This window comes from Vidua macroura, chromosome 2, assembly GCF_024509145.1.
Source record: "Vidua macroura isolate BioBank_ID:100142 chromosome 2, ASM2450914v1, whole genome shotgun sequence".
Lineage (NCBI taxonomy): Eukaryota > Metazoa > Chordata > Aves > Passeriformes > Viduidae > Vidua > Vidua macroura.
This window is the reverse complement of record NC_071572.1, coordinates 94,768,087-94,784,422: the sequence shown is the minus strand read 5'-3', so window position 1 is coordinate 94,784,422 and position 16,336 is coordinate 94,768,087. Positions and strand designations below refer to the sequence as shown.

Genomic DNA, 16,336 nt, shown 5'->3' with positions numbered 1-16,336 from the left:
AATTTCATTGTATCTTTTAACGGATGTGCACAGTTATTAAATATGCTTTAATATCTCTAGGCAATATTTACAGTTTTAACTTTTTAGAATACAACTCAGAATATTAAGTTGAGGGACACATGTCTGTGTCCTCTGAATTCTTACAGAAGCTTGAAACCCCCTTGTAGGTACTGAAAGGGCTGCATGACCTCAGGAAAATTAATCAGGGTTCCCACAAACTGGTGGTCCGTGTGAAAGGCTGCAGTGAGGTCTCCCTAGAGCCTTCTCTTCTCCAACTCACTCAGCCTGTCTTCATATGAGAGTTGTTTCAGCCCTCTGATCATCTTAGTGGCCCTCCTCTGGGTCCATTCCATGCTTTTTCTGTGCTGGAGTCCCCAGAGCTGGATGCAGCACATCCAGTGGGGTCTCATGAAAGTGGAGTAGAGGGGCAGAATCACCTCCCTTGACCTGCTGGTCACTCTTCTTGTGAACAAGCAAGAAGACTTGCTTGACTGCAGAATGGGGAACTGTTTAAACTTCTTTCTTTGACCCCATCATGAATAGTTTGCAGCACAGTAGCTCAGATTCAATGGAAGAAATTGAGAATTTCACCTTCCCTTGCTTTCTAACCTGATGAGGAGGCCAACATGTTGTGATGCAACAGGTATGAGGCAGAATCACATCCAACCAAGATCTTTCTTCCATGCCACAAGGGGAAATTCTCTAATAGAACTCAGGCTGTATATCAAGTGTGGTCTCTAATAAACACCTCTGCAGTGGTTGTATTTGAAGGGAAAATTACGAGCTCTGTTGTCAGCCTTTGAAGATACATCTTAAGCACTAAAATCCAGCAGCTGTTTCAATGCAGTACCAAAGATGGGTGCCAGGTCTGAGAGAAATCAAATTGCTGACACACCAGTCTCAACAGTAATTTCTGTGGAACAGCTTCAGTATTGCCATTATTCTCAGCTGACTAACATGCTCTAGGGAACTTGCAAGTGTCATCCAGACTGAAGATCTCATTACCAGGGCCAGGTAACTTCAAGTTAAGGCTAACATTGCTGAGTATCATAATATTACTTCCCTTTTTGGGCTGTAGAATTTTATTTTGAAGTAGTAACTAGGATTTTCTTTCCTCTGTAAGCATCTTTCCAAAAGGATCTAATAAACCCGCCACACAGATGATTGAGCTTTGCATGTGGATGGCTGTTTTCCTCCTTTAAAACTGTCTATATGTCACTCTAATTAAAGCCTGGCAGGTCATTAAATTGCTAGAATGAAGAACCAGCATGATATTCAGTCTTTATACTTTGCAGGACCTTTTTCAGTTTACAGTGCTTTCCTTCAGTATCAGTGAACCAGTAGGAAGTCATACAGATTTATCCTTTTTCTTCTGCAAGGAGTGTCATGTTTCAGAGTGCTGCTGCCAGTTGCTCACTGCAGAACATAAGCTTACAGAATTCAAAGCCTTTTTTATTAACAGCAGATGTAAAGTAGCCCTGTAGCTCTGTCCAAATGCCAGGGTTTATTTGATAGCAAGGATATTTCTGATACCATATCTATGTTGAATAAATTCTCTGGCTTTTTTATTAAATATGTAGAAGAGATATTTGCATGCTGAACAGATACACTAATTATCTTTTTTTTTTTTTTTTTTTTTTTTTTTTTTTTTCTTTTTCTTTTTTTTTTTTTTCTTTTTTTGGAGGGTGTGATTTCCTGAGAGTGAATGATGACAGTTTGACAGGTATTCAGAAATATTAGTGGGAGATAAGGGCATATTTGAAATGGGAGCATAAAGGAGCTAACAACTAATAGAGGTTGATGGGGAAGAGGGAAGCAAAAGATGTGGATGCAAAATGGTCTTTTTTTTTTCTTTGAAATGGTGTATGATATTACAGGATTGGTTGGCATTACAGAATCCCTGTGCTGTTGCAAATTAAAATGGTTTTGAAGTTGTTCAAGTCAACCATTTCATAATCTGTGTCAGCAAAAAAAAAGCTTTTATGTGACAATAATGTTTCTGGGATGTTATTAAGTAATTTAATCCAGTTTGATGAGTTCCATGCCCTGATCACTTATAGCCCTGAAAGATTATGTATACATCAGAGAAACAGTTTTCTGATGTGCATGTTTATTTTCCTTGTTGAATTTACAATGCTGGTGTTTTGCTTCTACCTTCACTTCCACTTCATCTGAGGAGTTCATTTGAGTAATTTGTTTCCACACAGAATGCCTTTCAAGAGAATCACAGAATCATTGAATCATTTAGGTTGTATAAGACCTCAAAGATCACCAAGTCCAGCCACTAACATAACACTGTCAAGACCACCATTTAACCATGTCCCTTAGTGCCACATCTGCATCTACACATCTTTTAAATACCTCCAGGGATGGTGACTCCACCCTTCCCTGAACAAACAGCCTGTCTCAATGTTTGGCAGTGATTTCTGTGAAGAAGTTTTTCTTAAAATCCAATCAAAACTTCCCCTGGCGAAACTTGAGGCCATGTCAGGTTCTTTATAAATGCAACATGTCCACTTTCCTCCCACCAATAGATGCACAGCCTTTCTTGAGGTACCTGCACTGACACTAAGAGTACAGTTGCCTCATTTATGTCACTGGCTCATCCTGCTCTGATCATGGAGCACAGGGTGACATTGTCCAGGCAAGCTTTTGGGGACCTTTGCTCACAGAGGTGAATGTGGGATGGCCCTGCTGACACACAGGACTGCTGAGGGGGAGGAATGGACCCAGCATTTAAACATTTCTGGTTTCTGTGGACTGGTTTACATGCTTCAGCAAATAAAACATGGCTATATCAGCAGAGTTTATCTTTGGCTTCTGTTTGACACTTCCACTTACAAAATTGTTACAGCTGGAGTTGTACGCAAATGATTTCTGTATTATTCATAGCAGCAGGTGCTGCAGCAGTCTTTTGGCTAGAGTTGTACTCTCTTGGTCTATGGTTTCTATATATTTGATTAGCTGGTGCCATGCTGTTCAGACCTCCAATAAATGTATTTTGTTACACAATCAGTTATATAGCACATTATAATTTCCATAAATCACTTTTAGTTGGCAGCTTTCTTTTGCCTCTTGAGATTGTTCCAGCAATAATTTGCATCCTTTTTTGTATGGCATCCTAAAAAGATCTTGGAAGTTAACATAGCCTGAGTGTGTTTTTAATAGCTGGTGTCCTTCTGGCAGCACTAGAACACACAAACCAGTTATCCATGAAGGACTGACATATTTATTTTCGATTCATGTATCATTTATGAATTCTTCAAGAAGTGCTTATCCAAAGATTCAGTATAGCAATTTAGGCATCAACCAGGCTTATGCCAGAGTTGTGATTCTAAAAATCAGGTGCCTGTCCCCAGGCGGGGTGATAAACAACACTGCAGCTCACTGAAGACTGGAGAGACAGTATGATATGCCTCACTCCAAAAGGCATCCCAAAAACCTGGCACACAGGGACCTGCCTGTCCCTTGCCACTTGACACAGCCCATGCCTGAATTTCCTACTTCTCTGTGGAAATGAGATGCTTTGCCACTAATAAAACCTGATTTGGACTCAGCCGCTTGTTATCTTCCCATCAGAAGTGACCACTCCACTTAATTCCTGCTGGCTAAAGACAGGTCAACTTCAGCTGCTGCTCAGGCAGACCCTGCAATGGAGCAAGAGGCTCTTTTAGAATGAAATTGCCTTGCAGAAGGCAAAAAAAGTGTAGCCTAGCTTTGCTTTCCCTATTATTAAGAGAGATGCCCAATCAATTTGGTTCCATGCTCAGAGGAGGAATTTTTCAATATCTCAGTAAAATTCTTCATTAAATAAAAGGTAAATAAAAAGCATGTTTTTATAGATAAAGCATGTTTTGATAGATTCCTATCAAGGCTGCAGAAGCAATATTGACTGAAGAGATAACGGAGCACTTGGTGCATCTGATGGAAAGGTGCAGATGGTTGCCCATGTGCGGACAAGCAGATAACAGGAACAGGGTGTGTCACTGCAAGGCACAGGAGTGTCTGTCTTTTCAGCTGCCTGCATATTGGGCTCTTCACACTGGTACCTAGAGGAATCAGTTCACCCTTCTTTTAATAAAAAATAAAAATTAGGTGCAGTTTCACCCATTATACTAGCTTCATTTACAGCTGCATTGCTGAGACAGTGGATGGATCTATGAAAGGAAATGCATTTAATCAGTCAACAACCTCCTCATTTGGGCACGGAAAGCTATTAAAGAGAAAAGTAATGGACTAAGAGGTGCATCCAAGTGTGGTGCTAATGGCACCCCTTTCCTTTAGCATGGCAAACCCAAAGCAGCAAGGTGAAAAATATGAAGAAAACAACGTGGCAGGTCAGTTTGCCCATGACCTCAGGCAGAGCAACCCTCTCTTGGTCACAGATGAACAGAAACCAGGCATCTACCTTTCTGAGCCACAGTGTCCTGTTTCTTGCCCATCAGTAGAGCTACTTACACAACCTTTTAGCAGCCTGTCTGCTCCCTGAGCCCCACCAGCAATGCAAGACCCTTTCAGGCATGTTCCAGTGTGTTGTACCTTATGTATCCTTGTGGCACATACTCTGCTTGTAGAGTATGCTCCTAGACTCACTCACTGTAAGACAGGTGAACCTTATTTGAGAATGGGTGCCAGGTTGTCATTAGCAAGCAAAACTAGCTATTCTGCATGATTTTTATTGATTTATAGATTTTATGCTTTGTGTAAGGTAGTGACAATTAATAATTACATTGATTGTCATCTTGAAATGTGGAACTTATTTGAAGGAAAAAATGTACCATTATTAAAGAAAAATCACTTTCTTACAGATGCTGTTTCAGAAGCTGTGCAAGGAAAAAGCAGGTAAGGCTGCATTACTTCTTGAAAGTTTCTTGGTGGCTTGTGTAACCATGCATGCATTGATGGAGGACCTGGGGAGTCTCTGCTATGAAATGAGTGTTCAGTGCATTTGTGACAATCGCTTCCATGCTGCTGTTCATGACCTATTGGTGTAGAATTAAGGTGGTTCTTAGGAAAACTGATAATTCATCACCTTTTCATTTACACCTTGCAAGGTAAGTTCTGAAATGGGGGATAAAGCCAAGCATTTGTTACTGGTGTCAGAGTGCGACTGAAGGTCATGCCATGGCACTGGTGTGTGTATGTGTGAGAGAGGTGACTAGACATGAGGAACGCCTCAGAGCTTTTTTTTCTCAGTGGTCACTCAGCAGCTGATTCTGATGAAGAGACTTGTTACAGAGGCATATTTTTCAAAAAATCTAACAGCCCCTTGGGACCCACATGTCCCAAGTGTCAGAGTCACAACGCCTGATTTCTCCCTCAGGAGCCCACTATCCGGTTGAATCATTTTTCATTATTAACAGCATCAGTGAGTTTCATCACTATGGAGGAATTTTTTAGGGCCAGTGAGGCACCAAGACCAGAGCAGTAAGCAGAGCTAAAGGCTCAGATACCCTGAACTGCACATACATTATCATGCCAGGAGCTAAGGAAAGGTTTGGATAGACAGATATGTGCACACACATACAGATCCTGGTTCAGCAAGATACTTAACACACAATTAAACCCACATTTGACAAAACCAATTAATTGCAACAGGCGTAAGAAACTGCTTGGATGATTTGCTTAATTGAGAGTAAATGTCCTTATTAAATTGTAATGAAGCACAATTAAGAAATACAGAGAAAAGGAATTGCTTCCCAGAATGTGGGTTACTGGGGTTTAATAGCAGCCTCACAGTTTTGCAAAAAGAAATGTTCCCAAAGTCTAGATTAATCCACCTTCCCGCAAAAGTCTTTGCCAGCTAGAAATATTTCAGTCACAAACCAACTGACCTCTGGAGTCACCCATTTCTGACTGCATTTTCTGTTTTGTTAGTCAGGATGTATGCAAAGTGTGCCAATTAAAAGGAAAGCAATTGGACATCGCTGCTGTAATTACCTCTCTGTCCCTAGATGACTTAGCATCTTTTTTTTGGCCTGAAGGACTAGTTTAAGCCAGTTTGCTCACTCAGTGATTTCTTCTTGCATCTGTCTCTGATCTAAACTGCATCCACAGTTCATTCTGGGGGCCAACCTTAACTCAGTTAAAATCAGATGAACGCAGCTTTTTGGAGTCAATTTCACTGGTTCAGTGGCTCTGCTGGCAAACATAGTGGCTTAGCAAAATGACAGAAATTCTGGGCTAGAAAACTCAGGTCTCCATAGGCAATTTCACCCTCATGTACTTTAATTCAGGTCAACAAAACATGAAGGCTGCTGATCAAAGTGTAAATGTACATATTTTCACTCAAGCTCTGTACACATTAACTTTTCCTGCTTTACGATTTGGATGTGGATTCATTCCATGATGGTATTTGCCAAGGAAACACATGCCTGGGCTTTTCCAAAGCTAAATAAATTTCAGGAGTTCTGAGATTGTTTGAGCAATTGTTTTAATTGTATTCATTGTTGGATCAAAACGTCTCTGTGCCACTGAAGGCTCACTTTATAAAGAAAAGGAAAACCTGTCAATGGCACATGCGTTTTAAACAAAACATATTTTAGCAGTGTTCCCATTTTATAGTATGATTGATCTTTAATTATTTTACTTTTATGATAATATTAATTTTGTCAGAGAGATAAAGTTTTAGTGCCCATCCTAATGGGAGAACTGTAGGATGGTGGTTGAAAATCTGATGACTGCAGGCATGAAAGAAGAATGACAGGTCATTTCCTGACACAGTTTGGTCACGGAGGTGAAACTTTAGTCATAGAAATCTAGCATATGGTAGAGCTGGTAATAAATTTATCATTGAAATGCTTCTGGCAGAAAATGTCCATTTCTTCAAATAGAACATTTTACAGGAAAATGTTAGAATCCATTAATCCATTTAAAATTGTTTCTGTAAAATAGGCACTTCTCAACATGCAATAATTAAACAGTCTTCAAAGTGGGAAGTGTTAAGTTTTATTAAACTTTGGAACTTTTGGCTTTGAAATTTGTTACATTGAAGTATTAAAAAAAGAGAGATAAAAAGAGAAAACCTGATTTAAATTACAAAAAAGGAAAAATCTTTGTCTTGAACTAAGGGACAAGAGTTTCTTCCAGATTTGCAGTTACTTAAACATTTCTGATATTTTCTGTGCTTTCTGGATAATAAATTTTCTCTTTTGAAATTTCTTGCATGAGAAGAAAACCTATCCTGCCCGTATCAGCCACACACAGAACACAGCACTCACTGTTCTACTCAAGTTTGTTTTCTGCATCACTCTCCCCTTACATCCTTACTTCTTATTCTTTCTCATTTTCTTTTGTCATTTTTTGTTCTGCCCCCTTTCTTGGTAAGAGCTCTAGAGCTTTCAGAGGCCAAGAGAGTCTTCTGCCAGAGTGCCAGTGGGTCACCTTGCCCTCCCCACCAAAGAGCACCTATAACCCCATGCTGTCAGGAGCTGGGGGTGCACAGGGCAGCTCAGAGCTGCTGCAGCTGGGGTGGGAACTTCTGCAGCCCTTTCCCCAAGGCTGGGCTGTCCTCAGCTTCCAGTCATTCTCCATGTAAACCATTTTTGCATGTGAGAGGGAAAAATACCTGTCCTTTGGAACGCTGTTCTCTCTCTTGTTTACTTTTATGTTTCTTTTTCTTACCCTCAAATTAATGCAAAATTTTGTGGCTTCCATTACCTGGATTTGTAGTGGGTGCCTCACAATATCTTAAGCAGGATACCCAAAATGTGTCTAAGAAAAGCTACAGCTGCACAGACCATCCAGCCACACCAGGGAGCCTCATCAGAAGTACCAGCATTGCTGGCAGTGTCACTGCATGCTTGCCGGCCTTGTGTCGTCACTTCCATATGTAGTAACACTGGTACTTAGTACATGCACTGGAATTCATGATGATCTAACCATTCAAAAAAAATTAAATAATGGTTAGATGTGATTCTTGAGGATGAATTTATTCTGCTTTCTGTTTTCTTTAATCATGACATGATGCAGCATGAGTTGGTGGCTCCCTGGGGAATGGGGCAGACACAGGAACAGAGGTCAGACAGCTCCAGGATGAGGCCTGGGGACAGGGATGTCAGTCTGCAAGTTGGGTCACATGGCTGAGAACAGCCCTGCCACAGCATCATAGGGCTGGGATGGAAAGCTCTGAGTTGGCTGAAATGGAGTTCCACAAAGACTCAGAAATTTATATATTTATATAATTTCACGCTATTAAATAAATACAATATTATTTGGACTTAGATCTAGGCTGCAAATGTGGTGTTGCCCACACCCTTTAAGATGTATTTAGCAAAGTGCAAGGGACAGGTGCAAGAGAGGACGAGCAGTTTGGAGTAGAAAAGTTGGTTTCACACAGACAGGCTCACCCTTGGCCTGAGGTGAGCAAGTTGTCTGTTGGCTTTCTGTTCAAGTGGTAGACAGGAAGGCAATACACACTTGAACGGCTTGTATGTGATGGCATTAATAAGCAAGTGCTACAAATATGTAAAAAATACCACATTCTGTGACTTTACCAAGACCTGTGAAAACACCAGATTTATCCACTGAACTATGCTTTCTTTGGGAATGAATGTGGCTGTCTTGCTGGTACCTGAGGTTTCAGCCATTAAACTACATTCCTGCTGTCATTAATAGATGATGTCATTAATAGGACTGCCCTGGTCCTATCTCTGTGCAATAGACCACTCTGTTCAAGTCATCATCATCAATGCTTTTCTCTCATATTGCCATAACATAACACCAAACCTAGTCTGCACTACCTATCTCTTCTGCCCTTGCAATGTAGGAGCTCCTAATTGTCTGCAGTGGTACCCTAGAGAGCACCGTGCTTAGCTGCTCCTCTTGCAGATTGCTGCTGGGTTTGTAGGTAGCCTGTGGCAGTCACTACTAAAACCTGGCTGCCTGATGCTGTGTGTCCTTACTATCCCCCAATATATATCTTAGTAAAAAACATTCCACTTAGATTGAGCATTCTAGCTGCCTAATGTATTTTAAAGTTATCACCACATAGCTCAAGATGACTGACACAGAGCACACTTCATCACTGCTAGGGAAAACGAGCCCTCACTTTGCTGATAAAAATTTGAAGTCGGATTAAAAGCTGACACATCCTCTATTTTAGTGGTATGTATGAAACACTAAATATAGCAGCATGCTCGTGTATTTGCTGATGCATGGTAATGTAGTCTGTAGCAGAACAGCAATGGGCTGGCAAGGAAGATGGTGCACTGCAGTAATACGATAAAATCCTCATGTGACCTTGGCCATTTCAGAAGTACTCCACGGATAATTGTGTATCCTTGACTGATATAATGCAAAATTCAAACAGGGGCAGTAGTGGTCCCAGGGCTTTAATGAGCAGCCTGATACTGCAATATTTGCCCAGGCACAATGCAAATTGACTTCAAGGAGAGGTCTCCATAGTGTAAGAAACAGAACTGTGCTATATAGCAGCTGTATATGAAAAACTGCCAACAACAGGCCTGATTCTGGGAAATGGGAGGGAGCTGTAAGTCCATCTGGCTCTTGTTAGAAACTAAAGGTGCTTGATTCATCACAAAATCAAACCTGAGTAAAGTACTTTCAACTGATTACATATTTTTATATTTCCTTAGTCATAAAGGTTTTATGCTCCTGGTTTTATTTTACCTTTGCTGCAGTCCCTGTGCAGGAATTATGGGCTAATCACACCCTGAACAGGGAAATTGATGTGGCTCACAGAACCATATCCTATTCTGGGATTTTCCTTTTGCTCATGGGGGGGATGGAGGGATTCTCTTTCAGCCTTTCACTTGCCATGGATGTCTGGCAAGTGTGCTGGTGGTGGAGCTGAGGCTGTGACTGTGAAGCCCCTCTTCTCATCCTCTTCAGGAGGGAGCAGCACTGGATTAGACATTCAGCAGTGCCTTGCAAGAACTAGGCAGTACTTGTGTCTCATGCTGTCATTACTTCAGCTATAAAAGTTTACCCAAGATGAAAACCTGACCTTAAATAACTGGAGAAAATAAAACATCTTCATCCAATGATCCTGTGCACTTACTAGAAAGCAGAGCAGGGTCACTTTGACATGTTTTCAGCACAAAGTGGAGGTGCTTATTTTGGACTGAAAAATGAGCAGGCTGTTTTCCTAAGGAGTGGAAGTAAACTACTGAATAAACCCAGGTGTTTGGTGGCCTTGGCCTCTTAACTAGTTATGCTCTGTGTTGCTCAAATTAGAAGTAGATAGAGTTGGTGCTTGTCCTGCAGTCAGTGCATCAGAGGGTCATTTCATTTGGCTCCAGTTGTAACTTTTCTGCAGCGCCAGTTTGGCTTCCAAAATTAGGCAGTGAGACTGCCTCTTCTTTTCATAATCAGAAATGATAGAACAAAGCCCTTCTTTGTGCTTCTAAAAAGACAAATCTTTGCTAGTCAGCTCTTACTGATGTGTTGGAGTAGTTGAGGTCACTGGGATCTTCTGCTCTCAAAAGCAAGAGGAAAACTGCTGTTTCTCAAAAAAAACCCCAAAACAGCCAGGTATAGATTAGAAATTTATATGTTTACTGTTTTAGTATGTGAATTATAGATGAAAGCTTGATACATTAGGAAGTACTCTGAATTTTATATGACATTTCTAAAACAATAAAGCACCAATGTATAAAAACACTTTATACACATGCAACTACTCAAAGTTATTCTAAATATCTTTTTCTGTTTTTCTTCTCCATAGTTCTTTCTGTGATTTTGATTTTTAGTCAATATTTTAATTAAGAAAGAAAAATACTGAAAATAGAGATGATAAATATTAAAAATAATATCTAGTTCATAATTGTACAAAATATAGGTCATTTCAGAATGAAGATGTTATAAATACTTTTCTTAATTCAGTTTGGTTACAGCTTGTACTCCTAAGGAGAGCTGAGCAGTAAGCAGCTGGTAGATGAGCTTGGGTTTGTAACAACTCTTGAGATGTGACAGGAACCTTGCTGTAAAAGGTGATCTAATTCAGATTGATAAATTGCTCTAAAGTTTTGCCTATGTTGGAATTAGGTGGTGTTGGTTTCCAGCAACTAAGTTCATGGAGACACAGGATTCTCGAGTCATTTTTTTCTGTGACTGAGCAATTGCCTGACAAAGGTTGCAGATAGACAGCCATATTCAGCCATATTCAGCTCCCTTGCTCCTAAGCAGCCAACTTGTTTTAAACTGGGGGCTTCCAAGAGTCATGGCAGAGGGCAAATTTTGCCATTTAACATTTATTCCAAAAGCAACAAATGCCTGGAAAATTTTCACTGAATAATAATAATTTAAAAGTATGTTTGTTTTCTGTTTCAGTTAGATCTTTCCCTCAGACCTCTCTGGTAGCCACAATGCAAACTATGTCCTTGTGTTTTATTTCCTGTGCAAGACATAACTGCAAAAGTTTGAAGGTTAAACAACCTTTAACCAATGTTAAAGTATACAAGTAGCAAAATAAACCTTTAGTTTTTTATTATGCTAACTAAGCATTAAAGCTCTGAGGCACACACAAACAAGGAATAATCTACATGGTAGGAACCTTTTGTTTTCACAGAAAGCATTTCTAATAGGTAGCAGTTCCAACAATTTTAGTGTTTCCCATTAGAAAACATTTCCCTTGCAACCATTCATTAGGTTCAGCTTCTGTTATTTAACTCTATAGTATCAGTTCCTAAGGATTAAGGTTTTGTGCTGCATCAGAGTGACATGCATCATCTCTCTGAACATCTCAGCACGTAAGATGGATTTTGCGCTGTTTCTTTATTTGCAAGTCAGGCAGGACAACAGAGAAAAGCTTCTGGCTGGAACATCCTGCAGAGTATTTGGGACAATAAAGCAATCAAACAAACCAGCCAGCTTCTGGCTTTTGCAACATAGGACCTTTTGTGGGGCTGCAGTCAGACCATGCCACTGTTTCCTGCTATTGAACAACCTGCTGTGGTGCAGCCTCTGCTCAGAGGAGATGGCCATGGCTCAAGGACACACAGCATCTGTGTAGCTGTGACTGGCTATGAGCAGAGGCGCCTCTTTCCACTTCCCTGAGCACCATGGAACTGTGGCTCATGCCAGAACCGAGCACAAGACCTCTAGGCATGAGCCTCAACAGCTTGCAGTGGGGTAATGACTGCATTAATTGGAAGGAAGTTATCACTTCATAAGCCTCTCCCTAAATATAATGGGACCACTAGAGGAGGACAAAGAGCTATGTAGTGTTGACGTCAACTACTAAGAAACAGGAGCCTTTTAAGAAGGCTTCTCAGCTGAAAACCATCCAGTCTCTGCCCTTCCTGTTCTCTGTATTAGATTCCACCCAGGCCAGCAAGTTGCTATGACAGAAATGCACATATAGATGCTGGTATTTATTGAGTGCTCAGCACAAAGCATAAACAAATTAGTAAATTCCACCATGCTGTCAAGCCACCACTGAAATGCAGCCAGAGGAGGCTGCATATGAATGCAAAAGACATACCAAAGCCATCCCATATATCATTCCATTGCATACAATGGCATCTGTCAGTTGTGATCTTGACTCTGTGTCTTTATGAAGGCAGAGCAATTTCAAGAAAAGCAAGTTCAAAAAAACAGATGGCCAAAAGGATGCTTTACAAGTGGGTATTATTAAGTGGATTTGAATCTGCTATTCCAGTCTTCATAAAGTGTAGGCTTTTTACATAGAGTTTGGGAAGGTAATGGCTGTAGGTTTTTATTTGATATTTATATTGGATATATACCTACCCTGGAGTATTTCTTGGTTCCCAAAGACACTGTTATATAAGGTTTCTATGATTTAACTCTGAGAAGTAAACTGACTCTAGCATAGAATCCTGCAGGTATATCCTGTAGAAAATTAGGGATTTTTTTCTTTGTAGAATGAAACTCTCTGCCAGTTGCAGTCACCAGCAACTTTTTGGGATTATACTTAGTCTCTTAATGATGCATTTTTAGCTGTAAAATTATTTGTATCTATAAAGAAAAAAAGTAGCCTCTACTTTTCATGGATTTCAGAATCAAGCAACATCTCTAAGTAGCTGAGGAAATGGGAGACATATATATATATATATAATGGGAAATATTATATTTCATAAGATGTATGTAGTTCTTTCAGGAAACTTAAAAACGCTGCTTACTTGGATTGCTAATAAGGTCATTTATTACTTTTAAATTTTTTGAACTGAGGTAGTGACAATTGGCCTCAGGCCCAGAATAGTGTCCTCATGAGCACTGTACAGGCAGAACAAAGTCCTTCCCTCACAAACCTTATAGCCTTACATTATCATCGATAGTTTTCATACAAAAAGGTGATTTAAAACATTTACATTTGTTTCTAATTCAGCATTCAAATAATTTCTCAGGAGCTTATTTTCATGCATGTTGGTCCATTAATTGATTGGTGTTCAGGTTACAGTCCCCATCCTGCCAGGTTCTCTTTGCTGTGTCATTTATTCATGCTAAGCTTGGCTCCAGGAAGGGCTTACAGTAGCACTGTGGCTGTATGGAGAGCCTCTGCACCTGCTCGTGCATGCCCAAAACCACCTGAGTGGTGAGCATTGGCTCAGTCAGCTGCAGCTCAAGGCTTCTTAATACAGAAAAATCAGAGAAGGAGTGTCTATGGGATGTTGGTGATTCACTTCTGTCAAAGAAAGACAGAAGGGTCTGGGGTACAAAATAGGAGGGAGAGATTCAAAGAATTGTTTCTTCTCTGCCTGCTTCTTAAAGCACTGAAGAAGGAATATGGAAAGAAATAATTATAACATTCCCCAACCAATTGGTCTTCTTTCAAGCCTTCCCCAGAAGTAGCTGCCTTATTATCCATGCCATCCATCAAGAGAAGCCACAAATTTTGATTTCCAGGCTCCTTGAGTAGGCAAAGCAGGTATAAGGCCATAGGTTCTTTGGCATCACTAGCAGACTACTGATACTGAGATCTGCTTGTTTGAAAAACATATAGCACATAAAGTTAGCCCTTACTTTCACACACTTTTCTTGTGTGTTGACCAACACATGGTCAAAATCTTCAATTTATAGCTCTCTGGACTCTCATGTGGTAAGAAAAAGGTAAGATGAGTTTCCAAAGTTAAAATAAACTTGTGTTTTATAATTCTATCTATTTATAAGACAGACATAATGGATGCAGTACACTCTATGGCTGGATGATGTATTGGAGAACTGAATATATTCAGTAGCATAGTTTAAAGTGCACCTTTTCATTTGTTGCTTTTCTTTCTGTGATCCTCTTCTATGATCCCATATTTCTGGATTTTTTAAGTATAACAACAACCTTATAGGGATGATATCCAGAGTATTAAGCTACACGTAGGTAAGTGAGTGCATCCAGGAATATGTGAGAGTGTCTCTAATTTGCTGTGATGTATATATGATACATTGATGTTAGTATAGTATACTGTGCTGCCTTAGGTCTTGATAAACCCTGTGTCTTGTGATGCTCAGAAGGAAGTAAATTTACTCTGCAAATGTTCATTTGAAACAGCTACACTTTATTCTTAAACAACACAATTTGGATAGGAAGAAAGAAGTTCTTTCCAGTGGTTTTGTTCCCTTGGGTTTGATCCTTCTTTTAGCAGAGTCTGACACACTGTCCTTGGCGATGTCAATGGAGGCCAAGTGGAGCGATGGAGTACAGGAGTTCTGGGTTGCAGGGCTGTCGGGCATGAATTGCTGTCCTGTGGAAATAGCAGAGCCGCCTCCATTTACAGCACTAGGCTTATGTCATCAGTATTCTTTTAGATGTCACAGAGAAGCTGCTCCTGGGTTTTGGCAGGAAGCACTCCCCCACACCCACTTCAGACTCTTTCGTTCTCTTTGCCTCCTCTCCTGTGAGCAAAAGCTCTGTCAAGAAAGCACCTTTATTTGAGCCAGGAACAGAGGCAGCTGATACTCAGCTAGTTATTTTGATTGCCTGGCTGGTAGGGGTTGGGGGAACAGATAATGTCAAGATTTCCTCTGCATTCCAGATCTGTTTTCCCCCTACAGTTAGCAGGCAGCGAGTGTGACTTTTCCCACTCAGCTTTTCCCACAGTCAGTATGACTTATCTGACAACGGAGTTAGTGTCAACTGTCCAAAACTAACTAGGAGATATCTTCCTTTCACCACTTGTCTGCTGTTATTGCTTATCAATGTCACTCTCCAGCTTAAATGACTGGTTAATTTACAGACATACTGAGACAAATTCACTTCTGTTGCAGCTTCAGTTAGCTCAGTGGAGTTACACTGAGTTTGGCCATAGGTGTCTGAAAAGCACAAGTGGTAGGAACGTGATACTAACAGAAACAAGAACATTGCAACAGTCAAAACAAAAAGGAAGCCCTGAGCTTTGGCAGGATGCCCATTTCAGATTTCAGAGTGTGATCCAACAAGATGTTCATGTTTTACAGCTGGTGCTGCAAGAGAAAAGTTGTTATTCAACAGCAAAACAATTCATACATCCCCACATCAAAACATAGCCCATATTAAAAAGCAACAAAGGAAGAAACAAGTTACAGGCTTTCAGAATGGAAATTCTATTGAGAGTCATGACAAATTTGCTTTTACATCTATTAGAGACTTTGAAAATACTAGAGTGAAACTGAAGCACACTCAACCTGAGATTTTCAAATGAGTCTAAAAGGGTTGAATATGGAAATACTACTAGAATTCCACAGAAACAGGAAATGTGAGATGGAATTGATACCTCCAGGTTTACGTCCAGTCCAAGATGGCTTTCTAAGAACTTCTTCTGTAACTGGAGGTAGAGAGGCATTTTCAAATTGTAACATCTTTTTCAGCTAGATCAAATCCTGCTCCATAGGCCTACTGTAGCACCTCTTCTAGGCAGCTGGTTTAAAATGGAATGAGATACCCTCTCAAAGACATATGTTTCCAACCCACCTTTCAACCTCCCTCAACTCTCCTTTACCAGTGGGTGCCCAAAATTCAAGGAAGGGAAATCTGTTGCTTTTTTTTTAAATTTTGAAATTTTATTAACATTTCTGTTTCACAGATGAAGTTAAAATGAATGAAGTGCAAAACCAAGCATTCTAAAGTTAACTCAGTTAATACTGTTAACCTGGACTAGCAGTGCAAACAGAGATCATTGCATCTAGAGCACTTTGTTCATTGCTCTGCTCACTTCTCTACACCATGCACAAATCTCACCTACTGGTTTTGTCTATGATAGTCTTCTGGACTCCCCTGTATCTGTTCCCTTTCTCTACATTTCCTTCTTTGCAAAATCCAGTTTTAGTTTTCCTCCTTACCACTATTTATTCTCCTCCCTCCCTCCCTCCCTCCCTCCCTTCCTCCCTTCCTTCCGCACTTCCGCACTTCCGCACTTCCGCACTTCCTTCTCTTTCTTCCTTCCTT

The 16,336-nt window shown here is 40.3% G+C and overlaps 1 protein-coding gene across 1 annotated transcript in view; it reads left to right on the top strand.

Moving 5' to 3' along the window:
• STARD13 (StAR related lipid transfer domain containing 13) overlaps positions 1-16,336 on the top strand; it is a 288,367-nt gene that overhangs the window by 118,348 nt on the left and 153,683 nt on the right. Inside the window, exon 5 of the mRNA XM_053969881.1 lies at positions 4,809-4,842. Within this exon, the coding sequence (XP_053825856.1) occupies positions 4,809-4,842 (34 nt within the window). The remainder of the gene's footprint in view (positions 1-4,808; positions 4,843-16,336) is intronic.